Source organism: Dendrobates tinctorius, unplaced genomic scaffold, assembly GCF_039654945.1.
Source record: "Dendrobates tinctorius isolate UK_male_01 unplaced genomic scaffold, ASM3965494v1 ptg000046l, whole genome shotgun sequence".
NCBI classification, from domain to species: Eukaryota; Metazoa; Chordata; class Amphibia; order Anura; family Dendrobatidae; genus Dendrobates; species Dendrobates tinctorius.
Genome location: NW_027361714.1, coordinates 53,997,314 through 54,021,162, shown reverse-complemented (window position 1 = coordinate 54,021,162; position 23,849 = coordinate 53,997,314). Strand labels below are relative to the sequence as shown.

Sequence of the window (23,849 nt, the reverse complement as noted above, 5' to 3'; positions counted from 1 at the left end):
GACCGCCGCGGCCATCGGGTGGAGAGAGGCTGCGGCGTGGGAGCGGAGGGCGACTGCGGCGTGGGAGCGGAGGCCGGGTGAGTATGGCGGAGCGGTGTAACAGACACCCTTTGTTAAATCAGTTCAAGACAGGGAGCTGATCTGTGAAGTGAAAAAGGACACAAGCAGAAACAGAGAGGCTCTGGGGAAGCTAAAAACTGCATACAGCAGACCCAAGAGCGAAGCGCTAATAGAGAGAAAAGGGACGCCAGAGTCCTTGGTGGTCAGGAGCTGTTTGTCCTGATCACCAAATCTGAAAGTATAGGGGATTGTAAGCTCCTGTGTGACATTGAACACCTGAGGGCATGGCAGCAGATAAGGAGCCCGGGGCTGACGGTGAAAAGGACGGTACCCGTGGAATAGACTCACGCTGACAGCCGTACAGGTTAGAGAAACCATCACGAAATAGAGGGTCGCAGGTTAGTTGCAAACAGCAGAGACCCGCACACAAAGCGCAGAAGGAAGGTCCCAAACCCCCACCTGGCAAGGTGGATCCCCTGAATGCCTCCAGGCGAGCCGGACTCAATCCATCACCTGTATGTGGTACTCCGGATTGCAACCAATTGCCAGTAAAAGGTAAAGAAACTGCACCTCTCTGTGTCCTTCTCTCATTTCTCTGCACCCCAACGTTCACCGCCTTCACTATTAATCAAATATATTTGCCCTGGGACTATTGCTCTACCTGTGGAGAGCTATTTTCACCTCAGCTGCGACACACCAGCAGTCTCAGGGGAACAACACCGCAGCCCTGGTCGCCTCTGACCAGAATACCACAAGTGGCGTCAAGTATTTAATCATCTATAAACTTTATCTTCATTTTTACCACACTTCAACATCACACAACTTTCCCCCCATTTTATTTACTGGATGCCCCAGGGCCACGGACCGGGTCACCGTGACGCTGTCCCCCATTGAAGTTAACGGGCCCAGTATCGAGTACCCCACGACCCTGCGTGGAGCGCTCCACTTAGCCATTATATCTTAAAATAATGATGCACTGTCATTTTTGTTTGCTTAGTTGAGTGGTCATTACTATATTGTTGCTTGTTGATCCAACAGTTGTGGAATGGGGCTCAGGACTGTATAGAATTGTGTACCAGCACTACCTCTGCAAAACACACCTGATTGTTACAACACATTTTGAATTTGGTGATTCCACAAATAAACTCTTGATGAAGCTTAACTGTAAACCATTTCAGGTGGCTACCTGATTAATTTGCTTGAAAGAATGCCAAGGGGGTGTAAAACTGTTATCAGAGTAAGGCCGGAATCACACTACCGTGTTTGAAGTGAGAAACTCACACAGCACTCAGGTCCGGAACTGCGGCTGCATATAGAATTACACGCAGCCATAGTTCCGGTAATGAGTGCCGGCGGCAGCTCCGGGTGTTGATGCGAGAGACTCGTGCGAGTTTTTCGCATCACACCCGATAGTGTGATCCCGGCCTAAAGGACAGCTACTTTGAGGAATCCAACGTTTAAAATATATTCTGGTTTGATTCATGAGTTTCTTTATTTTTTGTTCCTTATGTGTTCCTCCATGATTTTGCTCTGAATCTGCAATATACGTATTCCAATGAGAACCAAAATAACCATTGTTTGAACAGGTGTGGCCAAACATTTGACTTTTACTGCAAAATTTTCAACTGCAATAGTTGTATATACAGTACAAAGAGGTCAGGAAACTAGTGTTTTACTAATATTGTATGTATTTATGATATTGTCAGTGTAGTTTTACCATTTTACCATAACCCTAGCTCCATGTTCTTAATGAGAATGGATTTTCAGCAAAGGTTTTTTTCTATATTATAATCTGGCCACTGTGGCTATTTTAGACTAATACTTGTTGCTGTTTCAAGATATCCACAAGAACATTAGCAATAGATGACCTCCGACCCTATCTTCTGTATTAAGACTAATGAGAGTATGTAAAGGTCATTGTGAAGGGAGGGGGAGCTGGGAAATAGCCTATTGTGTGGGCCTTGTGTTATTAGCTGTCTAGTGGTTACCTGTCATTGTAATCCTGCCATTTATAATGAGCCTGGTGAAAACTCTTTCTGAAAGGACGGGAAATAGGAGCATAAAATAGCTCAAGCGGCCAATGAGAATATTCCAAGATTTCTAATTTTATATTTTTAATACAGATTGTGGTATGAAAAAAACACTTATTTTTTTAACTATTATCTCAAAAATCAGATTTAAAAATAGGCAGTTTTCTGACAATACTTGGCTGCTAAATCTTTGGGTAGTAAACAACCTTCTATATGTTGTACAGAACAAGCTAGTTATTTGAGATATGTGGTAAGAATACTGAGTTCTCATATCATAAATTAAATGGTTGTTTTTAAAAACTTTAGACCTTCTATATCATTTTTCTCATTCCATCTGCTAGCACATTAGCGCTTGTTCTTAGTTTTGCTTCTGACTGAAGCTTCACTAGATCATTCGATTTTCAAAAGAATAATCTTTTCAGCTAATGTTCTTGCTACTTTTTTAAAGCAAAATTTGTAAAACTTAATTATAGATACTTTTCTTATCCTGCAGCTGTGCCTCATTAGATTCCAGGCTGTTGGTTGATTTTGTTGTAATCTCTGACCCTCAAGTCGATATGATCTGGTGCAAAGTAATAATTAAAATCAATTGCAGGGAAGCAGGGAAGAAAAATAGATTTATTTTTTCAGTTTAGACCCAAGAATTAGCTTTGAATTGCATGCCATCATCCTTACGCTCCTAACAATTGCAAGGTTCACCAATTCTTATTCGAGCTGTTTATTGACCAAAAATATTTATTGCTGCAGTCTTATAAATAAGTTATTGAATTTTTCATAAATTGATTATGGTATGTTTTTATTTTTGGTATACAGAGTTCAGCTGATTTTACAGAAAAAAAAAATCATTTTTAAAGCACACTGCAGAATACAAAGGATATCTCCGGCATGTGTGCGTGTGTAATAATATATATTATAAATATATACTATATAAATATTTGTCATATTTTAACTAGTGGGCAAAGCTTTTAAGAAGTTGTGAAAAAAATTAAAAAACTAAGCTACAAACTAAGAATGCTTTCAAAAGTAGAAATGTTAATAGTTTAATTTGATCTATAAAACCAATGCAAAGTGAAAGAACAAAAGAGAAATCAAAATCAAATTACAAATTAATATTTGGTGTGATCACCTTTTCCCTTTAAAACAGCAACTCCATGTCCTGAACTTTTTTAGTCCTTGTAAGGCCAGGTGCACATGTTCAGTAATTGATCAGTATTTTACCTTAGTATTTGTAAGCCAAAACCAGGAGTGGATGATAAATCCAGAAGTGGTGACGTGTTTCTATTATACTTTTCCTCTGATTGTTCCTCTCCTGGTTTTGGCTTACAGATACTGAAGTACAATACTGACCAAATACTAAACGTGCGAGTGTAAGGTGATAGACTGGACCTCGGGTACCTGCATGCCAGGTCCGGAACTAGAAGGGCTGTATCCTCTGTTCCTGGGGGGAAGCCTGAGTGGGGCGGACCTCCCTCTGCTGCATGAGAGAAGCCTGAAGGAGACCGAGGTTCCTGCTGACAGAAGGGGGCGGTGAGAGACAGAAAAGGGTGCGCAGCATCGGGCAGATAAGAGAAAGCGCACCAAAAGAGTCAGTCTGGCACAGAGCAGTGCAGAGGACAGAGTGGTGAGCAGCGTGCTCTGTTTCCCCCATCAGAGTGTCCCGTTATGGCAACGGGCCATATCGAAGGAGCCCCTGTTGCCAGCAGAGCAGAGCTGTGTCAGCAGGGAGAGCCATGCAGAGCCGTGCACCCAGAGCAGAGCTGAGCCAGGAGTCGCAGCAGACAAGGAGAGGAGTGCTCTGGCTGGGAATACCAGAGCCAGGTAGACCAGCGTTGCCTGCCGCCAACAGCGGGGTCCAGGGAGAGCAGGATGTGCGATGTGTGTCCAGTGACAGCCAGAGAGTACCAGGTGCCATACATGACCTGACAGTGAGTACCACACACACGCTGCCTAAGAGAAACCACACAGGACTGACACTCGCACTGATCTGATTAACAGAGGCTTGCCACCTGATAATGAGGAACATGATTGGTGATCCAGGGTTTCTGATTGGGATTTAAGACAGCTGACTCCCTCTATCCCTGCAGGTGATTTTCTTCCTGTGCCCTCTGAGGTCTGATGTCTCCTGCTCTTTCCCTGCAGTGTTCAGCTAAGGGGATCATTTGTTAATCTGTTTGCATTTGATCTGGTTTTGTTTATCTCTGCTTTGTGTTGGTCAGCCAGCTCCGGCTGGGGCTGTGCTGGATCACCGCCCATATGTTACTGCATGTGCCTGTTTGTTTTATCCCCTGTTATATTGGTCTCTTTTTGCTTTGCTTTCAGAATATACCAGAGTGCTGATATAGTGGGGGCAAAGTCATGCGACTTCAGTGTTTTTTGTGCATCAGACGTGATGGACTTTTTGCAGGGTTTTTTGCGTGACTGCAGACAGTGTCTTTCCTTTCCTGTCCTGTCTAGTCAGTGTGGGCCCCATTACTTGCTCAGTCTATTTTTCTGCCTGCGTTTGTGTTTTCATCTTTTTCGAATCCAAGATGGCGACGGGGACCTTCGGGGGCCTGCAGGGAGCTGGCTTCCTCATGCCTGCAAAGCGCAGGCAAGGAGGAAGCCTTGTGCAGTGCCTGAGACAGATCGCTGATCTGTCACAGTGATCTGTGATGTGACAGATCAGCAATCTGTCACAGGACAGTGATTCCCCACCTGGGACAATGTAATAAAGTTTAAAAAAAAAAAAAAAAAGTGTAACAATAATTTTAAATAAATTGCTAAATAAATTTTAAAAAAATTCCCTAATAAATTCATTTTTTAGAAATAAAAAATCAGAAAAACAATAAAAGTACACATATTTGGTATTGCCACGTCCGTAATGACCCGCCCTATAAAACTGTTCCATTAGTTAAACCCTTTAGCGAACCCCTTAAAAAATAAAAATAAAAAACGTAGCAAAAAATGATTTATTATCATACCACCGAACAAAAAGTGCAATAACACGCGACCAAAAAGACGCATATAAATATGCATGGTACCAATGAAAACGTCATCTTGTCCCGCAAAAAACGAGCTGCAATACAGCATTATCAGTGAAAAAATAAAAAAGTTACAGCTCGCAGAATAAAGCGATGTAATAATTATTTTTTATATAAAATTGTTTTCATTGCATAAAAGCGCCAAAACATAAAAAAAACTAAATGAGGTATCGCTGTAACCATACTGACCCAAAGAATAAAATGGCTTTATGAATTTTGCAGCACGCGGAAAGGTGTAAACGCACCCCCCAAAAGAAATTCATGAAACGCTGGTTTTTGTTCATTCTGCGTCCCAAAAATAGGAATAAAAACCGACCCAAAGATGTCACGTGCCCGAACATGATACCAATAAAAGCGTCAACTTGTCCCGCAAAAAATAAGACCTAACATGATTCAGTGGATCAAAATATGTAAAAATTATAGCTCTCAATATGTGGTGATGCAAAAATATTTTTACAATAAAAAGCGTCTTTTAGCGTGTGCCAAACATAATCACCATAAAAAGTAAATTAAACCCCCCGTTATCACCCCCTTAGTTAGGGAAAAATAATAAAATAAAAAGTATTTATTTCCATTTTCCCGTTAGGTCTAGGGTTGAAATTAGGGTTAGGGGTGTGTTGGGGTTAGGGTTGGAGTTAGAATTGGGGGGTTTCCACTGTTTGGGCACATCAGGTGCTCTCCAAATGCAACATGGCGTCTGATCTCAATTCCAGCCAATTCTGCGTTGAAAAAGTCAAATGGTGCTCCTTCCCTTCCAAGCTCTGCCATGCGCCCAAAGAGTGTTTTACCCTCACATAAGGATATCAGCGTACTCAGGACAAATTGCAAAACAACTTTTGGGGTCCAATTTCTCCTGTTATCCTTAGGAAAATAAAAAATTGGGGGTAAAAATATCATTTTTGTGGAAAAAAATGTGTTTTTTTTTATTTTCACGCCCGGGCGTTATAAACTTCTGTAAAGCACTTGGGGGTTCAAAGTGTTCACCACACATCTAGATAAGTTCCGTGGGGGGTCTAGTTTCCAAAATGGGGTCACTTGTGGGGAGTTTCAATAGTTTAGGTATATCAGGGGCTCTCAAAACGCACATGACACCCGCAGACCATTCCATCAAAGTCTGCATTCCAAAACATCAGTACTTCCCTTCCGAGCCCCGACGTGTGCCCATACAGTAGTTTTCTCCCACATAAGAGGTATCAGCATACTCAGGACAAATTGGAGAACAAATTTTGGGGTCCAATTTCTCCTGATACCTTTGGGAAAATAAAAAAATTGGGGCCTAAATGATCATGTTTGTGGAAAAAATACGATTTTTTTATTTTCATGCCCGGGCATTATAAACTTCTGTGAAGCCCTTGGGGGGGGGTCAAAGTGCTCAACACACATCTAGATAAGTTCCTTAGGGGGTCTAGCTTCCAAAGTGGTGTCACTTATGGGGGGTTTCCACTGTTTAGGTACATTAGGGGCTCTCCAAAGGCAACATGACACCCGCATAGCATTCCATCAAAGTCTGCATTCCAAAACGTTACTACTTCCCTTCCGAGCGCCGACGTGTGCCCATACAGTAGTTTTCTCCCATATTTGGGGTATCAGCATACTCAGGACAAATTGAGCAACAACTTTTGGGGTCCAATTTCTCCTGGTACCCTTGGGAAAATAAAAAAATTGGTGACTAAAAGATCATGCTTGTGGAAAAAATATTTTTTCTTTATTTTCACGCCCGGGCGTTATAAACTTCTGTGAAGCACTGGGGGTTCAAAGTACTCTCACCACACATCTATATAAGTTCCTTGGGGGGGTCTAGTTTCCAAAATGGTGTCATTTGTGGGGGATTTCCACTGTTTTGGTACATCAGGGGTGTTCCAATCGCGACATGGTGTCCGATCTCAATTCCAGCCAAAAAAGTCAAATGGCGCTGCTTCCCTTCTGAGCTCTGCCATGCGCCCAAATAGTCATTTACACCCACATATGGGGAATCAAAGTACTCAGGACAAATTTCACAATAACTTTTAGGGTCCTGTTACCCTTGGGAAAATAAAAATTGGGGGTGAAAAGATCATTTTTGTGGAAAAAATGATTTTTTAATTGTACCGCTGTACGTTATAAACTTCTGTGAAGCCCTTGTTGGTTCAAAGTTCTCACCACATATCTAGATAAGTTCCTTGGGGGGTCTAGTTTCCAAAATGGGGTCACTTGTGGGGGGGTTTCCACTGTTTAGGTACATCAGGGGCTCTCCAAACGTGACATGGCGTCCGATCTGAATTCTAGCCAATTTTGCATTGAAAAGGTCAAAAGGCGCTCCTTCCTTTCTGAGCTCTGCCATGCACCGAAACAATGGTTCCCCCCCCAAATATCAGGTATCAGCGTACTCAGGACAAACTGCACAATAACTTTTGCAGTCCAACTTCTCCTGTTACCCTTGGTAAAATAAAAAAAATTGAACCTGAATTATTTTTTTTGTGAAAAAAAATTAAATGTTCATTTTTTTTTTTAAATATTCAAAAAATTCCTGTGAAGTACCTGAAGGGTTAATAAACTTCTTGAATGTGGTTTTGAGCACCTTAAGGGGTGCAGTTTTTAGAAAGGTGTACTTTTGGGTATTTTCTATCATATAGACCCCTCAAAGTGGCTTCAAATGTGATGTGGTCCGTAAAAATAAAATAGTGTTGCAAAAATGAGAAATCGCTGGTCAACTTTTAACCCTTATAACTTCCTAAGAAAAAAAAAATTGGGTTCCAAAATTGTGCTGATGTAAAGTAAACATGTGCGAAATGTTAATTATTAAGTTGTTTGTGTGCCATATCTCTGTGATTTAAGGGCATGAAAATTCAAAGTTGGAAAATTGCGAAATTTTCAAAATTTTTGCCAAATTTCTGTTTTTTTCACAAATAAACGCAAGTTATATGAATGAAATTTTACCACCATCATGAAGTACAATATGTCACGAGAAAACAATGTCATAATCACCAGGATCCATGGAAGCGTTCCAGAGTTATTACCTCATAAAGGGACAGTGGTCAGAATTTTAAAAATTGGCCCGGTCATGAACGTGCAAACCACCTTTGGGGGTTAAGGGGTTTAAGAACTTATATAGTTGTGTGGTGAGCACTTTGAACCCCCAAGTGCTTCACAGAAGTTTATAGCATAGAGCCATGAACAGAAAAAAACATTTTTTTTCACAAAAATGACATTTTCACCCCAAATTTTTATTTTTACAAGGCTAACAGGAGAAATTAGACCCCAAAATAACAATTTTCTTTATTCCACAAGTGATTTTTTTAACCCCCAATTTTTTTATTTTCCCAAGGGTAACAGGAGATATTAGACACCCCAAAGTTGGTGTGCAATTTGTCCTGAGTATGCTGATGCCCTATATGTTGGGGTAAACCACTGTTTGGGCACAGGTTGGGGCTCGGAAGGGAGGGAGCACCATTTGACTTTTTGAGTGCAAAATTGGCTGGAATCAATCAACTCTAACCCTTATACTAATCCCTAACCCTAATTCTAACCCTAACCCTAATTCTAACCCTAATGGATAAATGAAAATAAATATATTTTCTTTATGTCATTATATTTCCCTGACTAAGGGGGAGATAAAGGGGGGGTATTTACTATTTTTTTTTTTTTTTGATCACTGTGATAGTGTTTATCACAGTGATCAAAATGTACATTAGGGGAGACCTAATATATATGTACAAGTATATCAGAGGGCAACACAGAGGTCTCTCCAATGAACTGTTTGTACCAAGGGCTGTGACAAGAACAAGGGGGCATTCTCTTCGTTTGGAGGAAAGACAATTTCTGCACCAGCATAGAAGAGGGTTCTTCACGGTAAGAGCAGTGAGGCTCAGGAATTCTCTTCCTGAAGAAGTGGTGATGGCCAACTCACTGAATGAATTTGAGAAAGGAATGGATGCTTTTCTTGTGAGTAACAGTATAGAAGGTTACGAATAACAGAATATTATAGGTAGATGGTTGACCCAGCTTAGGGGGAAGTAATTTTTTTCCCTATGGAGAAAATTGGCTTCTACTCTGTGGGTTTTTTGCCTTCCCCAGGATCAACAATGCAGAACAGCTGAACTAGATGGACATAAGGTCTTCCTTCAGCCTTCAAAACTATGTTACTATGTATGCTACATTGAATGAATGAATGAATGGAATCTGCTGGCCGGCAGATTCGTCGGTCGCACTGTGCATTCACACGCCATTTTCTTCCCAGACAAAGATAGTGGCACCCACCGGAGGATGCAGGAGGTCACAAGGTCCACCAGGAGGTACCGGGGGGGATCGGGGACCCTATTTCTCTGTCCTCTGATGTGCAATCACATCAGAGGAGAGAGAAAGTAAATGCAAAATTGTGGCTTTTTTTTTTTTGCAGTCGCCGTTACACGGTTGCAAAACCAGGGTCGGTAAAAACCGACCCGAATCATATTCTCTGGGGTCTTGTCTACCCCCGCAGCTGAGACTCCAGAGAAAATCAGACTGCGGGGCGCTATGCACTTTTTCCACAGTGCCATTAGTTAACAGCGCTGTGGTTTAAGTACCCTTAACTACAGCCTTTAAAAGGCATATCGGCTGCCGTTAAGGGGTTAAGAAAGTTTTATTGTGAATCAACTTTAAATCAGATAGGCAATACACAATAAAATATAAAGGTACCAAATATACAAGGTATAAAAAGTATTCAATGTGCCAATTGTACTTCTTATACCAGCGTTTTTCAGAAACATAATAATTAATAATAATAATAATGTTATTTCTATAGCGCTGACGTATTCCTCAGCAATTTACATTTCAGAGGGGACTTTAACAGACAATAGACATTACAGCATAACAATAATCACATAGATCATAACAGATACGAAGAGGAATGAGGGCCCTGCTCGCAAGCTTACAATCTATGAGGGAAAAAAGGGAGACACGAAAGGTGGGTGGGAGCAGTTGCCCTGATTGTATGGACCAGCCATAATGTTAAGTGTGTAACAGTACAGATGCAGAGGGCTAATGGATGCATAAAGCATGTGGAAACATGGTGCGGGGAACCTGGTTATGGTAAAAACTTTTGGCTGTGCCACATAGGGATAGATAAGTTTAATGCGTTGAGGCGGTAGGCCTGTCTGAATAAATGCGTTTTCAGGGCACGCTGAAAATTGTGGGGATTGGGGACTAATCGTATTGACCTGGGAAGTGCATTCCAAAGAATTGGCACAGCACGTGTATAGTCTTGGAGACGGGAGTGGGAAGTTCTGATTATTGAGGATGCTAACCTCAGGTCATCAGCAGAATGGCGGGCGGGGGTAGGATGGTATACTGAAACAAGGGAGTAGATGTAGTACCAATGATTCCTGATGCAAAACATAAACAAAAATAGACTTTATAAAAGTATGAAAAATTAAATATAAATTCAATTATCACAGAGGATAGACCACAGTAGGAATATCTGAATGAATGACTTTGTAGGGTTAAAGAGGAAAATCAATAAAAGCTACAAGAAGAGATAAGAATAAAGTCTTATTGTCTCAAGCTATAAAAAAGCAGGAAACTGAGGAGCATATAGAAATAAAGAATAGGCAAAGAGGAGAAGCTCTAAGGGGAAGATCTCAAAGTTATCTCTGTCTGATCCAAAGAACCAAGAATCAAGGATGAGCAAGCACTAAAATGCTTGGATGCTCATTACATGAACTGAGCAATTACTAATGTTTGGACACTTGTTTCAAGTAATGCGTATGATGGGGGTCAATGGGAAATCTGAGCATTTTTCCGAAGGACCCTACAAGGAGGTCTGGAGGCCAGTAAAAATGTTGATATGAATGGAAGGAGAAAATCATGAAGACCCCTGAAAGCATCTATGACTCCCAGATTGCTACTGAGAACAATGGTGTCACACTTTTATTTCACTTTAACCCCTTCCTGATATCTGATGTACTATCCCGTCCATGGGACCCAGGCCCCTATGTACATAGACGGGATAGTACATCATAGCGATCAGTGGCGCTCACGGGGGGGGAGAGCTGCTGATCGAGGCCGGGTGTCAGCTGATTATCACAGCTGACACCCCGCACTATGTGTCAGGGGCGGCCATGGACTGCCCCCGGCACGTTAACCCCTGGCACACTGCGATCAAACACGATCGCAGTGTACCGGGGTTTAGGGAATCATCGGCAGGGAGGGGGCTTCCTCCGTGCTTCCCTGAGACCCCCGCAGCAGCGCGATGTGCAGCGCTGCTGCAGGGGCCTCCTTCCCTGCAGGTCCCCGGATCCAATATGGTGGCGGGGACCTTCGGGAGCCTGCAGGGAGGTGGCTTCCTCACTGCCTGCAAAGCGCAGGCATGAGAAAGCCTTGTGCAGCGCCTGTGTCAGGTCGCTGATCTGTCACAGCGCTGTGTGATGTGTTAGATCAGTGATCTGACACATGACAGTGATGTCCCCCCTGGGACAATGTAATAAAGTTAAAAAAAAAAAAAAAAAAAAAGTGTAAAAATAATTTATAAAAAAATCTCTAATCTAAATAAAAAAAAAAAAAAATTCCCTAATTCATTTTTTTGGAAATAATAAAAAAAACAATAAAAGTACACATATTTAGGATTGCCGCATCCGTAACGACCCACCCTATAAAACTGTCCCATTAGTTAACCCCTTTAACGAACCCCTTAAAAAATAAAAATAAGAAACAAAGCAAAAAAAAAATGCTTTATTATCATACTGCCGAACAAAAAGTGCAATAACGCGCGATCAAAAAGACGGATATAAATAACCATGGTACCGCTGAAAATGTCATCTTGTCGCGCAAAAAACGAGCTGCCACACAGCGACATCAGCAAAAAAATAGTTATAGCTCGCAGAATAAAGACATGCAAAAATAATTATTTTTTATATAAAATTCTTTTCATTACATAAAAGCGCCAAAACATAAAAAAAGACATAAATGAGGTATTGCTGTAATTGTACTGACCCGAAGAATAAAACTGCTTTATCAATTTTACCGCACTTGGAATGGTGTAAACGCACCCCCCAAAAGAAATTCTTGAACTGCTGGTTTTTGTTCATTCTGCATCCCAAAAATCAGAATAAAAAGCGATCAAAAAATGTCACATGCCCGAAAATGGTACCAATAAAAACGACAACTTGTCCCGCAAACAAATAAGACCTCATATGACTCGGTGGGTCAAAATATGGAAAAATTATAGCTCCCAAAATGTGGTGATGCAAAAACTATTTTTACAATAAAAAGCGCTTTTAGCGTATGACAGCTGCCAAACATAAAAACCCGCCATAAATAGTAAATCAAACCCCCCTTAATCACCCCTTTAGTTAGGGAAAAATAATAAAATTAAAAAAAGTATTTATTTCCATTTTCCCATTAGGGTTAGGGATAGGGTTAGGGCTAGGGATAGGGCTGAGATTAGGGTTAGGGGTGTGTTGGGGTTAGGGTTGGAGTTAGAATTGGGGGGTTTCCACTGTTTGTGCACAACAGGTGCTCTCCAAACGCAGTATGGCGTCTGATCTCAATTCCAGTCAACTCTGCGTTGAAAAAGTCAAATGGTGCTCCTTCCCTTCCAAGCTCTGCCATGCATCCAAACAGTGTTTTACCCCCCACATATAAGGTATCAGCCTACTCAGGACAAATTGCAAAACAACTTTTGGGGTCCAATTTCTCCTGTTACCCTTGGGAAAATAAAAATATTGGGGACTAATTTGTTTGTGGAAAAAATATGATCATTTTATTTTCACGCCCGGGCGTTATAAACTTCTGTGAAGCCCTGGGGGGATCAAAATGCTCACCACACATCTAGATAAGTTCCGTTGGGGTCTAGTTTCCAAAATGGGGTCACTTGTGGGGGGTTTCCACAGTTTAGGTACATCAGGGGATCTACAAAGGCAACATGACACCCGCAGATCATTCCATCCAAGTCTGCCTCCCAAAACATCACTACTTCCCTTCCGAGCCCCGACATGTTCCTATACAGTAGTTTTCTCCCATATATGGTGTATCCACGTACTCAGGACAATTTGCAAAACAACTTTTGGGGTCCAATTTCTCCTGTTACCCTTGGGAAAATAAAAATATTGGGGACTAAAAGATCATGTTTGTGGAAAAAAAATGATTTTTTTATTTTCACACCCGGGCATTATAAATTTCTGTGAAGCCCTGGGAGGTTCAAAGTTCTCACCACACATCTAGATAAGTTCCTTGGGGGGTCTAGTTTCCAAAATGGTGTCATTTATGGGGGGATTCCACTGTTTTGGCACATCAGGGGCTTTCCAAATGCGACATGGTGTCCGATCTCAATTCCAGCCATAAAAGTCAAATGGTGCTGCTTCCCTTCTGAGCTCTGTCATTCGCCCAAATAGTCATTTACCCCCACATGTGTGGTATCAGCGTACTCAGGACAAATTGAACAATAATTTTTGGGGTCCAGTTACCCTTGGAAAATTAAAAATTGAGGGTGAAAAGATAATTTTTTTGGAAAAAATGATTTTTTAATTGCACAGCTGTATGTTATAAACTTCTGTGAAACCCTGGGAGGTTCAAAGTTCTCACCACATATCTAGATAAGTTTCTTGGGGGGTCTAGTTTCCAAAATGGGGTTACCTGTGGGGGGTTTCCACTGTTTAGGCACATCAGGGGCTCTCCAAACGTAACATGGTGTCCAATCTGAATTCCAGCCAATTTTGCATTGAAAAAGTCAAACGGCGCTCCTTCCCTTCTGAGCTCTGCCATGCGCCGAAACAGTGGTTCCCCCCACATATCAGGTATCAGCATACTCAGGACAAATTGCACAATAACTTTTGCAGTCCAATTTCTCCTGTTACCCTTAAAATAAAATAAAATAAAAAATTGGACCTGAAGTAATTTTTTTGTGAAAAAAAGTTAATGTTCATTTTTTTAAACATTCAAAAAATTCTTGTGAAGCACCTGAAGGGTTAATAAACTTCTTGAATGTGGTTTTGAGCACCTTGAGGGGTGCAGTTATTAGAATGGTGTCACTTGTGGGAGCTTTCAATCATATAGATTCCTCAAAGTGACTTCAAATGTGATGTGGTCTGTAAAAATAAAAGTGATGCAAAAATGAGAAATTGCTGGTCAACTTATAACCCTTATAACTTCCTAAAAGAAAGAAAATTTTGTTCAAAAATTGTGGTGATGTAAAGTAAACATGTGAAATGTTATTTATTAAGTTTTTTGTGTGCCGTATCTCTGTGATTTAAGGGCATAAAAATTCAAAGTTGGAAAATTGCGAAATTTTCAAAATGTTCGCCAAATTTCCGTTTTTTTTACAAATGCATGTTATATCAATGAAATTTTACCACTATCATGAAGTATTATATGTCACGAGAAAACAATGTTAGAATCACCGGGATCCATGGAAGCGTTTCAGAGTTATTACCTCATAAATGGACAGTGGTCAGAATTGTAAAAATTGGCCTGGTCATGAACGTGCAAACCACCATTGGGTGTAAAGGGGTTAAGAACTGACAATTAAACATTCAAACTTGATGAGACATTGGCATTTAAAGGAAAAGCAATGTTAAGAAAAATTATTTCAGGTGAAATGACTTGCATATAAAGGATTTATAAAAAATAATTTAAGTAAGCCAAAATTGAAATTTTTATAAAAAAAAATATAAATTCCAATGTAATTTATGAAAGAAGCAAGAACTGCCAAAAATTTGATGGAAAAGGGACTCAGATACACCCTGTATTAGACATAAATGGGGGCCTAATACACAATCTGTTCAAATTGTCATGTAGTTGTACTCCTACACCAATAAAGACTATGCACTAAGTGCAAAGCCCAGAAAAAAAATGAAAACAGGGTCACCCATACAGCTTTGAAGTTACCATCTGTGGTGGTTCATTAACATATTGTGAACAAAGTGTAGTTGTGGTACTCCTACACTCATAAAAGTTATTCACACAGTGCAAAGCCTGCCAAAAATTGCAAGCAGGGCCATCCGCACACCATTGAAGGCACCATTTGGAGAGTGTCATTCAATTATTAACCCCTTTACCCCAAGAATGGTTTGCATGTTAATGACCAGGCCAATTTTTACAAATCTGACCACTGTCCCTTTATGAGGTAATAACTCTGGAATGCTTCCATGTATCCCGGTGATTCTGACACTGTTTTCTCATGACATATTGTACTTCATGTTAGTAGTAAAATTTCATTCATATAACTTGCGTTTATTTGTGAAAAGAACGGAAATTTGGTGAAAATTTTGAAAATTTCACAATTTTCCAAATTTGAATTTTTCTGCCCTTAAATCACATAGATATGGTACATCCAAAACGTAATAGGTAACATTACCCAAATGTTTAATTTACATCAGCAAAATTTTGTAACCAAATTTTTTTTTCATTAGGAAGTTATAAGGGTTAAAAAATGACCAGCAATTTCTCATTTTTATAACACCATTCTTTTTTAGGGACCACATCACATTTGAAGTCACTTTGTAGGGTTGAAGTTCATCAAGAGAATGCCAATAATGTGCAAAGCAGTAATCAAAGCAAAAGGTGGTTACTTTGAAGAACCTAGAATATAAGACATATTTTCAGTTGTTTCACACTTTTTTGTTAATTATATAATTCCACATGTGTTAATTCATAGTTTTGATGCCTTCAGAGTGAATCTACAATTTTCATAGTCGTGAAAATAAAGAAAACTCTTTGAATGAGAAGGTGTGTCCAAACGTTTGGTCTGTACTGTACATACATACATACATCCATGTGGTGACAGCGGTCACGTCAAGAAACAGGAGGCGTCGCACAATCATCTCACAGTGCTTAAAGCAAGATTTCAGGCTCCATTTGGCTAAAAGAAAATTGGTTTTAAGATTATCTGTATTTTATGCCCCTCCCACATGCTATAGATTGAAGCTAGGTGCTACAAAATGTATTTATCTATAGATCGTTACTAGTTCCTTCATTAACCATAACCTTGTTGATTTTCCATCTTGCTGTTGAAATTGCAATGTTGAGGAGTGTGTATACTTGTATGTATGTACAGTGGGGAAAAAAAGTATTTAGTCAGTCAGCAATAGTGCAAGTTCCACCACTTAAAAAGATGAGAGGCGTCTGTAATTTACATCATAGGTAGACCTCAACTATGGGAGACAAACTGAGAAAAAAAAATCCAGAAAATCACATTGTCTGTTTTTTTTTTCATTTTATTTGCATATTATGGTGGAAAATAAGTATTTGGTCAGAAACAAAATTTCATCTCAATACTTTGTGATATATCCTTTGTTGGCACTGTATGTATGTATGTATGTATGTATGTATCTTTGTATATACAGTGGGGGAGGTAAGTATTTGATCCCTTTCTGATTTTGTAAGCTTGCCCACTGACAAAGACATGAACAGTCTATAATTTTAAGGGTAGGTTACTTTTAACATTGAGAGAGAGAATATCAAAAATATAATCCAGAAAATCACATTGTATAAATTATATAAATGTATTTGCATTTTGCAGTGAGAAATAAGTATTTGATCCCTCTGGCAAACAAGACTTAATACTTGGTGGCAAAACCCTTGTTGGCAAGCACAGCAGTCAGGTGTTTTTTGGAGTTGATGATGAGGTTTGCAAACATGTCGGGAGGAATTCTGGTCCACTCCTCTTTGCAGATCATCTCTAAATCATTAAGATTTTGAGGCTGATGCTGGGCAACTCGGAGCTAAAACTCCCTCCATAAGTTATCTGTGGGATTAAGGTCTGGAGACTGGCTAGGCCACTCCATGACCTTAATGTGCTTCTTTTTGAGCCACTCCTTTGTTGCCTTGACTGCATGTTTTGGGTCATTGACTTCTTAAAATACTAATTTGTGCACATTTGAGTATATGAGCCCACCAGCCAGTGATAAGGTGACCATTCTTTAGCAGGGACCCTAAGTTAAAGGACTCCTTTCTTTTTGAATCTGCCTCAAATGATCTGGGAAAGAGTGGAAATTGAGTTATGTTTTGCTCTTATTAAAAGCAGTCTTGAAAGACTTTTTATGAAAATTGCTTTTATGAATGCCTATATATTACAACTTTTTAAAACACAGTATGCACACTGAGTACTTTTTAATGGTTGTTTGTTTATATACTCCATATTGTAAATATCCATTTTAAGTTCTTTAGTGCATTTGTATTTACCTCTTCAGTAGGATGCTGGATATATTTTTAGAATAGAATACTATTACTACATTGTTTTATCCCTTCTGTGGGACAAATAGAAACATGAATTTGTATTTTCAACATTTTTTGTTCTGATCTGAAGCGCAAGTGGAGTTTAACTTTTTTTCTTTAAACAGGAGAAAAATGTAAGTCTTATTTATATAAGCTGATGATAATGAAGATCTCTTTAGGCTAACATGTCTTGCACAAATATTAATTTCTTTATATCTCCAATTTACATTTTAAAGTTCAGAGTAAGAAACCTCTTTTTCTTTTATTTTAATTTTGACTGTTGCCTTTCTTATGGAAATCCATTATATTTTTATCTAGTCTCTTCAAAACACTCCCTTTATTTTGTGTATATACACAGACAATAGTTGTTGGCTGAACCCTAGGTCATTTAGTCATGGTGGATGTCTTACCAGCTGTCTTCAACCCGCCATGCGGTTTCTACCCACGTCAGGTTGTTCCTCTAATCAGACCTTGCCAGGGCATTATCAGTCTCTGCAGGAAATTATCTCTGCTATGTTATGCAGAGATAGGTTTCCCGAGCCTATACCTTGTGAGCAGGGCCTTTATTAGGCAGCTCCACCTTCCACTACCCAACCGAATGTTGGTTCCTACACTGTTAGTCCACATTTATATTTGTATTTGTCTTTTGCTACCTGTTCCTGACTGGGCTAGTTTTCTCCATTTTTCAGACATTCGCTATGCTTACTGACCCTGTGCTGCCTCCCTGACCTCAGACTCTGCCTAACCACATCTTGTCTTTGCCCTCCTGTATCACATACTCATGCCCCTGACCATGGTGTCAGCTGCCATGGAGTGGTACCTGGCAAATACCTGCAGCCAAGCCTAACCTCACCACCAGAGACTCCAGCAAAAACTAGGTAGCCGCTTAGTCATGCCCTTCTTAGGCTAAGCCTAGCCCATGGTGCATTGGATCCACACCCACCAGCATTACACATTTGAACACTATCTCTCTCTCTCTCCAATACAAATGAATTCTTAGCCAAGAGTACATGTATACATGAGCTTAATGATCATGACCTCAGAGAGTGCTTCATTGTCTTGTAAGCATGTTTAGCAGAAAAATGTTTGAGATTGCAATATTGTAAGTAATAATGAATAACAATATCTTCTATAAAGCAATGTATATAATTGTTTTCTTGGTTGTCTATAAGTAACAGGTAATGTACAGTTCCACTAAATGTCTTTTATTTTACACAGATGTTCTAAAGCTGAGACGAATTTTGCGATTATAGAAGAATGTGCACCTTCTGCAGGTTCAGAGGAACAGGTTAGAAATAATAAGTCATTGTGCCTAAACATGGCCGTTGTAGTACCGGGATGTTGTATCTCCTTCCAAGAATGTTACCCCATAATAAGGATTGGTGATTTTCTTTTCCTTTTTTTGTTATTTGCTATATGCTATTGCCTATTTGTGGGTTGTCTAGTTTTAAATTTTTTCCGTACCTGTACAGGGTTCTTTACTTCCCATTCCCTTTCCTTCCTTCCTACCTTCCTTCCCTTACCCTGTTTAATGACTGAAAACCAATAAAATTATTTGAAAAGAAATAATAAGTCATTGTGAAAAGTGACTATTAGTATTTATAAATAACATTATCCATGCTGATTCTCTGTTTTCAGTTAAGCGTCACACAAATTCTCAAAGATTTGGAATTAATTCTTGACCTAGAAATAAGTAAGTTTAAAATTCTGATTTTCCCACTAATTTTGAAATGTGACCATCTGCTTGGGCTCGTGCACACGACTGTTTAAATCAGAAGAGTGCTATCCATGTTTTTGATGGATAGCTCTCACACTCATATTATTCTGTGGGGCTAATCATATGTCCAATTTTCCTCAGATGGAGGAAAAAAAATTGTAGCATGCATGATTTGTCTCTGAGAACCAAATGGCTCTTGCCCATTCATATCTATGGGACGTGAAAAAAAAAATCAGACCACACTCAGATGACATCCAAATGTGGTCAGATTTTAACAGATTGATATCATGGAAAAAAGGTGGAAAAACATTTATTTTTTTTCTCCTCCACCAAAAAAATCAGATCTCATTATGATCAAACTCTGATCAGAGTCTGATTAGCATAATCAGACTGTTTTTTTTTTTTTTTTTTCTTAAATGGAGAGAGAAATGGTCATTTGCATCTGCTCTATCTGTGAAAATTTTATATGAATTGCAAAATAAAAATAATATAACTGACAATTCAAACATTGAGGTTTTTTCGTGTTTTGACGACAGTTTAATGATTTAAAATACCATATTAACAACTTCATCACTCCAGTATTTGACCTAATCCACAGTAAAGTTTCAAAAACATGAGAGGGCCATGGTAAAAATATCCCCCATTTGCTGCTTAAGCCTTAAGTATATGTAGAGTAAAAATGTCCTCCTACATGATTATTGTATGAATGTCGGTCACAAATTTGTGCTATGATGTGTGATCAGCTACTGGATGCCCCCTTTCCAATGGTTATGTCACAAAAAAAACAATGTAAATATGTTATACTAAACTAGGAGTTCATTTAACAAAGTTCAAACAGTGTTCCATCAGGGAAATGTAGGATCCCTGGCCACAAGCACTTGTTCACATTTCGGATGTTAAACGTGCACTAGTGATGTTTCTGGACACGTGCTGGTACAAGACAGGGATGCCACACTGGTAGAAATAGTGGCGGCTGTGTAATGAGTATCAAGGGAGGGCTGCCTCCATGAGTTGGTGGAAATCTTTCATGTCCACAAGCCTAAACTGCAAAATTTCCACTGGGTAGGCATATCTGAACTGTGCTGGGGCAATGATTTAGAAGTGCCTGATGACTGTGCCTTAGAATGTGCAAAGACAGGTGTAGGGTGGAAGGCATTTGGGCCTGTGCCATGGACAGTGGATTGGAAAGCATTTAGCACATGGAAAGAAGCGGTGGTGTCACCCACTGGCACCAATTATGGACCCAGACATTCGACTCACTGAGTTAGGTGCTTAGATGAAATGTGCCTGATCATGGTGGCGGTGGTTAAGCTGTTATTGGTCAGAACCCTGCTTATCTTGGCATAGCACAGGTTGCAAATGACCATTTTTTTTGTTTCAAAACGTTTTTAAAGTCTCAGACTGGAGAAGACCTGTCTGTTTTGGAGCTGCGGATCTCTCCCTCTCAGCACTGCTGTACTCATTCTGCATGCCAACTTCCCAGGTTGGATCAGTAACTTTGTCATCCACCACCTTGTCTTCCACTGTTCCACCCTGGTCCTGGTCCTCCTGACTTGGTGACTTAACAACATCCTGCAACTGTGTCTAATCATGAAATACCTAATTAGACAATATGTACCATTCTGTACAATTATCTTTTTGTGACTGTGGCTACTATAAGTTTTGTTCATCACTAAACAGCATGTCCTTCTTTCTCTTGGAGAGTGTGAGAGGCCACAATCAAGAAATGATGATGTAAAGAGCTCCTTGGAGTTTCCTAATGTGGGATCACTAGTTTCCTGGGTCTCGATATAGTGGATGGAAAGAGAATCAGGGTGAGGATTAAGTGATCCAATCTCATTGTGAGGATTTAGAGATATGCGGTGAACTTGCTGACTTTTTCTCATGGTCCAAAGGTCACCACAGTTCAGCTTGGCTAGGAACGCAGCCTCAATGACCCACGGTAACCTTGATGAGGTCACCGTTGCTCCCTGATGCTGCGCTCGCAGCCAGCTCATTTATCGGTGGTTCTCAGCATGGACGGCCACATCTTGGCATCATCCAGGTTGAAAATTATTTATCCTCAGACTTGGATTACGGAGTAGAACAAGAATGTTGGACAGGTGAAGGATAGTGTTGTTTTTTATTTTTGTTTTATAACCGAAGGCGTAGGCTTCATTGGAATGGGCGTTAGGTGATTATAACTGTGCTTTATTTTTAATTAAAAAGAAAAAGTGTTTTGCTTTTAATTCACATAAAATACTTTATTCTTGCTGTTTTTTTTTTTTTACAATACAACTATATGATTGGTAATAGAGAGGTGACTTATAGAAATCTATCCATTACTAACTCGTGGGATTGATGTCACCAGACAGTACAAAGGTGACATCAACTCCACAAATATGAACCCCACTTGCCACTGCCACAGGGCAAGTGGAAAGAGTAGGGCAAAGCACCAGAATTGGCACATGTAATAGATCAACCTTTTCTGGGCTGCTATTTTTAGGTTGGGGGGAGCCATAGCCATGGCACATTGCCAGCTTGAAAATACCAGCCCCCAGCTGTCTGTTTTAGCAAGGCTGGCTGTCAAAAATGGGGGAGACATGAAAATATGGCATGTGGACCCCTCTATTCTTGATAACCAACCTTGCTGAAGATGACATCTGAGGGTTGCAGCCTGCAAATGTCAGTTTTGCCTTGCTGGTTATCAAAAAACAGGGGAACACACACTATTTTTTAAATTTCTTAATTTATAGGGCAAGCGGAAATTAATGAATACTCCCATCAGTGAGCATGCAAGAATGATGAGAGCTGTCTTCAACATGTAGCATTGGGGAACGGTGCAAACAGTACCGCTGTTTCCAAGGTGCCGGCTCGTGTCACACTGATGATCAGTGAGCACATATGCGAGACATTTTGCGGCCTGTGCTGTTGTTAAACAATGGACATGTCAGTGTATCTTGCCCATGGACACATGGTCCTTGGAAAGACACTGACGTGTTCACAGACCCATTTACTTGACACAATAAGATGAAATAAACCGTACGGCAAACGCAACTAATGGCACAATACCTGTCCGTGTACTACCAATGCTGCTGGCAATTAAACCTGATTCTTCAGGTGCTCTTCCAGAAAAAAACAATACTGACAGTTCATGTGAAAGAAAGAAGGACGGCACTTGCCAGTCTTCAAAAGTTAATCTTTAATCCAGAAATTCAGAACATTTTCAACAGGAGAATGGGTAGGGGAGTGGGGGAGTGTCGACAACCGCTTCTCCCACTGAAGATGTTCTGACTTTCTGGATTAAAGATAAACTTTTGAAGACTGGTGAGTGCCGTCCTTCTATCTTTTTCACATGGACCCATTAACTTGAATGGATCTAAATGTGCAAGTGTACTGTGGTGAACTCATTGCTGCACCATAAGACTTACCACTGTTCTAGTGGTGACCTCACTGAGGTCCTGTCAGTTCATGGGCCTGGCTGGATTTTGGAAAGCACCAAAAACAGGCAGAGATGCTTACCTGTGATTTTGCAGCCTCAGTGACCAGTGGTAACCTTGATGACATCACTGCTAGTCACTGTGGCTGAGCTCACCACAGCTCATTCCCCAGTTGTTATCAGCCTGGATGGTTGCATCTTGGCACTGTCCAGGTTGAAAACTGTTAATCTCCAGACATGGAATATGGCATGGGACAGAAAGACACAGGTGAGTGAAATGGTCGTTTTTTATTTTCTATTACAGGAGATGAGGGCTTCCATGGAATGTGTGATAGGTGAGTAGAACTGTGTTTGTAATTTTTAAATAAAAATGTATGATTGTGTTTTGCTTTTATTTCAAATAAAGAACTTTATGCTAGCTGTGTGCTTATTTACAATACAACTATAGGATTAGTAATAAAAAGGTGTCTTATAGACGCCTCTCCATTACTAAGCTGTGGGCTTGATGTCACCAGACAATACAATGGTGATATCAACCCCACAAATATGAACCCCATTTGCCACCACAACAGGGCAAGTGGTAAGAGCTGGGTACAGCACCATAATTGGTGCAACTAATAGATGCCCTTTTTCTGGGCGGCTATGTTCTGATGTTTGAGGGGCTGGTGGGACCAACATCTATGGTCCCTTACAACCCTGAGAATACTAGCCCTCAGATATCTGCTTTAGTGTGGCTGGTTGTCAAAAAGGGGCTTAGCCCCATGTAATTTTTTTCACATTATTTAAATAAATAAAAAAAATGGCATGAGGACCCCTCTATTCTTAGTATCCAATGTTGCTAAAACTGACAGCTGAGGGTTGTAGCCCACAGCTGTCAGTTTTGCATGGCTAGTTATCAAAAATACAGGCTATTTAAAAATATATATATATTTATTTAGAGCTCAGGCAGAGGCTGATTAATATTCCCATTCCCAGCTGTTATTAGAGGCAGTGTCACGTCCGCCATGTCTGTTTGTCTCAAGAACTCCTGGAGCGATGTGCATGCGCATGTTTTGTCTGCTGTCCTGCATTTTCGCTAGAGCTGTGTGCAGACTCACCTCATGTCTGAGCTGCAGGATCCCTGCGTTTCTGCTCTGCCTTCTGTGATCTTCTCGTCATGTCTGGAGTCCTTGATCATGTGATGTTTCTTAAGATCCTGCACTGTCTGGTTCTGCAATAATCTCGTCATGTCTAGAATCCCGGATCATGTGTTCTTCCTAGGATCCTGCACTGGTTGGTTCGGTGATCATCTCGTCATGTCTGAAACCCTGATCATGTGACGTTTCCTAAGATCCTGCACTGTCTGGTTCTGCTATCATCTCGTCATGTCTAGAATCCCGAAAGTGCTCCCCTGGTCCTGACCTGGAGGAGGAGGTGCTATGCCCTATATCAGGCCGCCT

General features: G+C 40.3%; 1 protein-coding gene across 3 annotated transcripts in view; it reads left to right on the top strand.

The window, feature by feature from the left end:
* LOC141089473 (uncharacterized) overlaps window positions 1-23,849 on the top strand; it is a 444,347-nt gene that overhangs the window by 258,771 nt on the left and 161,727 nt on the right. For all 3 annotated transcript variants that reach the window (XM_073575911.1, XM_073575913.1, XM_073575912.1), the window contains 2 exons: window positions 18,494-18,563; window positions 18,914-18,968. In XM_073575911.1, coding sequence (XP_073432012.1) covers window positions 18,494-18,563; window positions 18,914-18,968 — 125 coding nt within the window. The remainder of the gene's footprint in view (window positions 1-18,493; window positions 18,564-18,913; window positions 18,969-23,849) is intronic.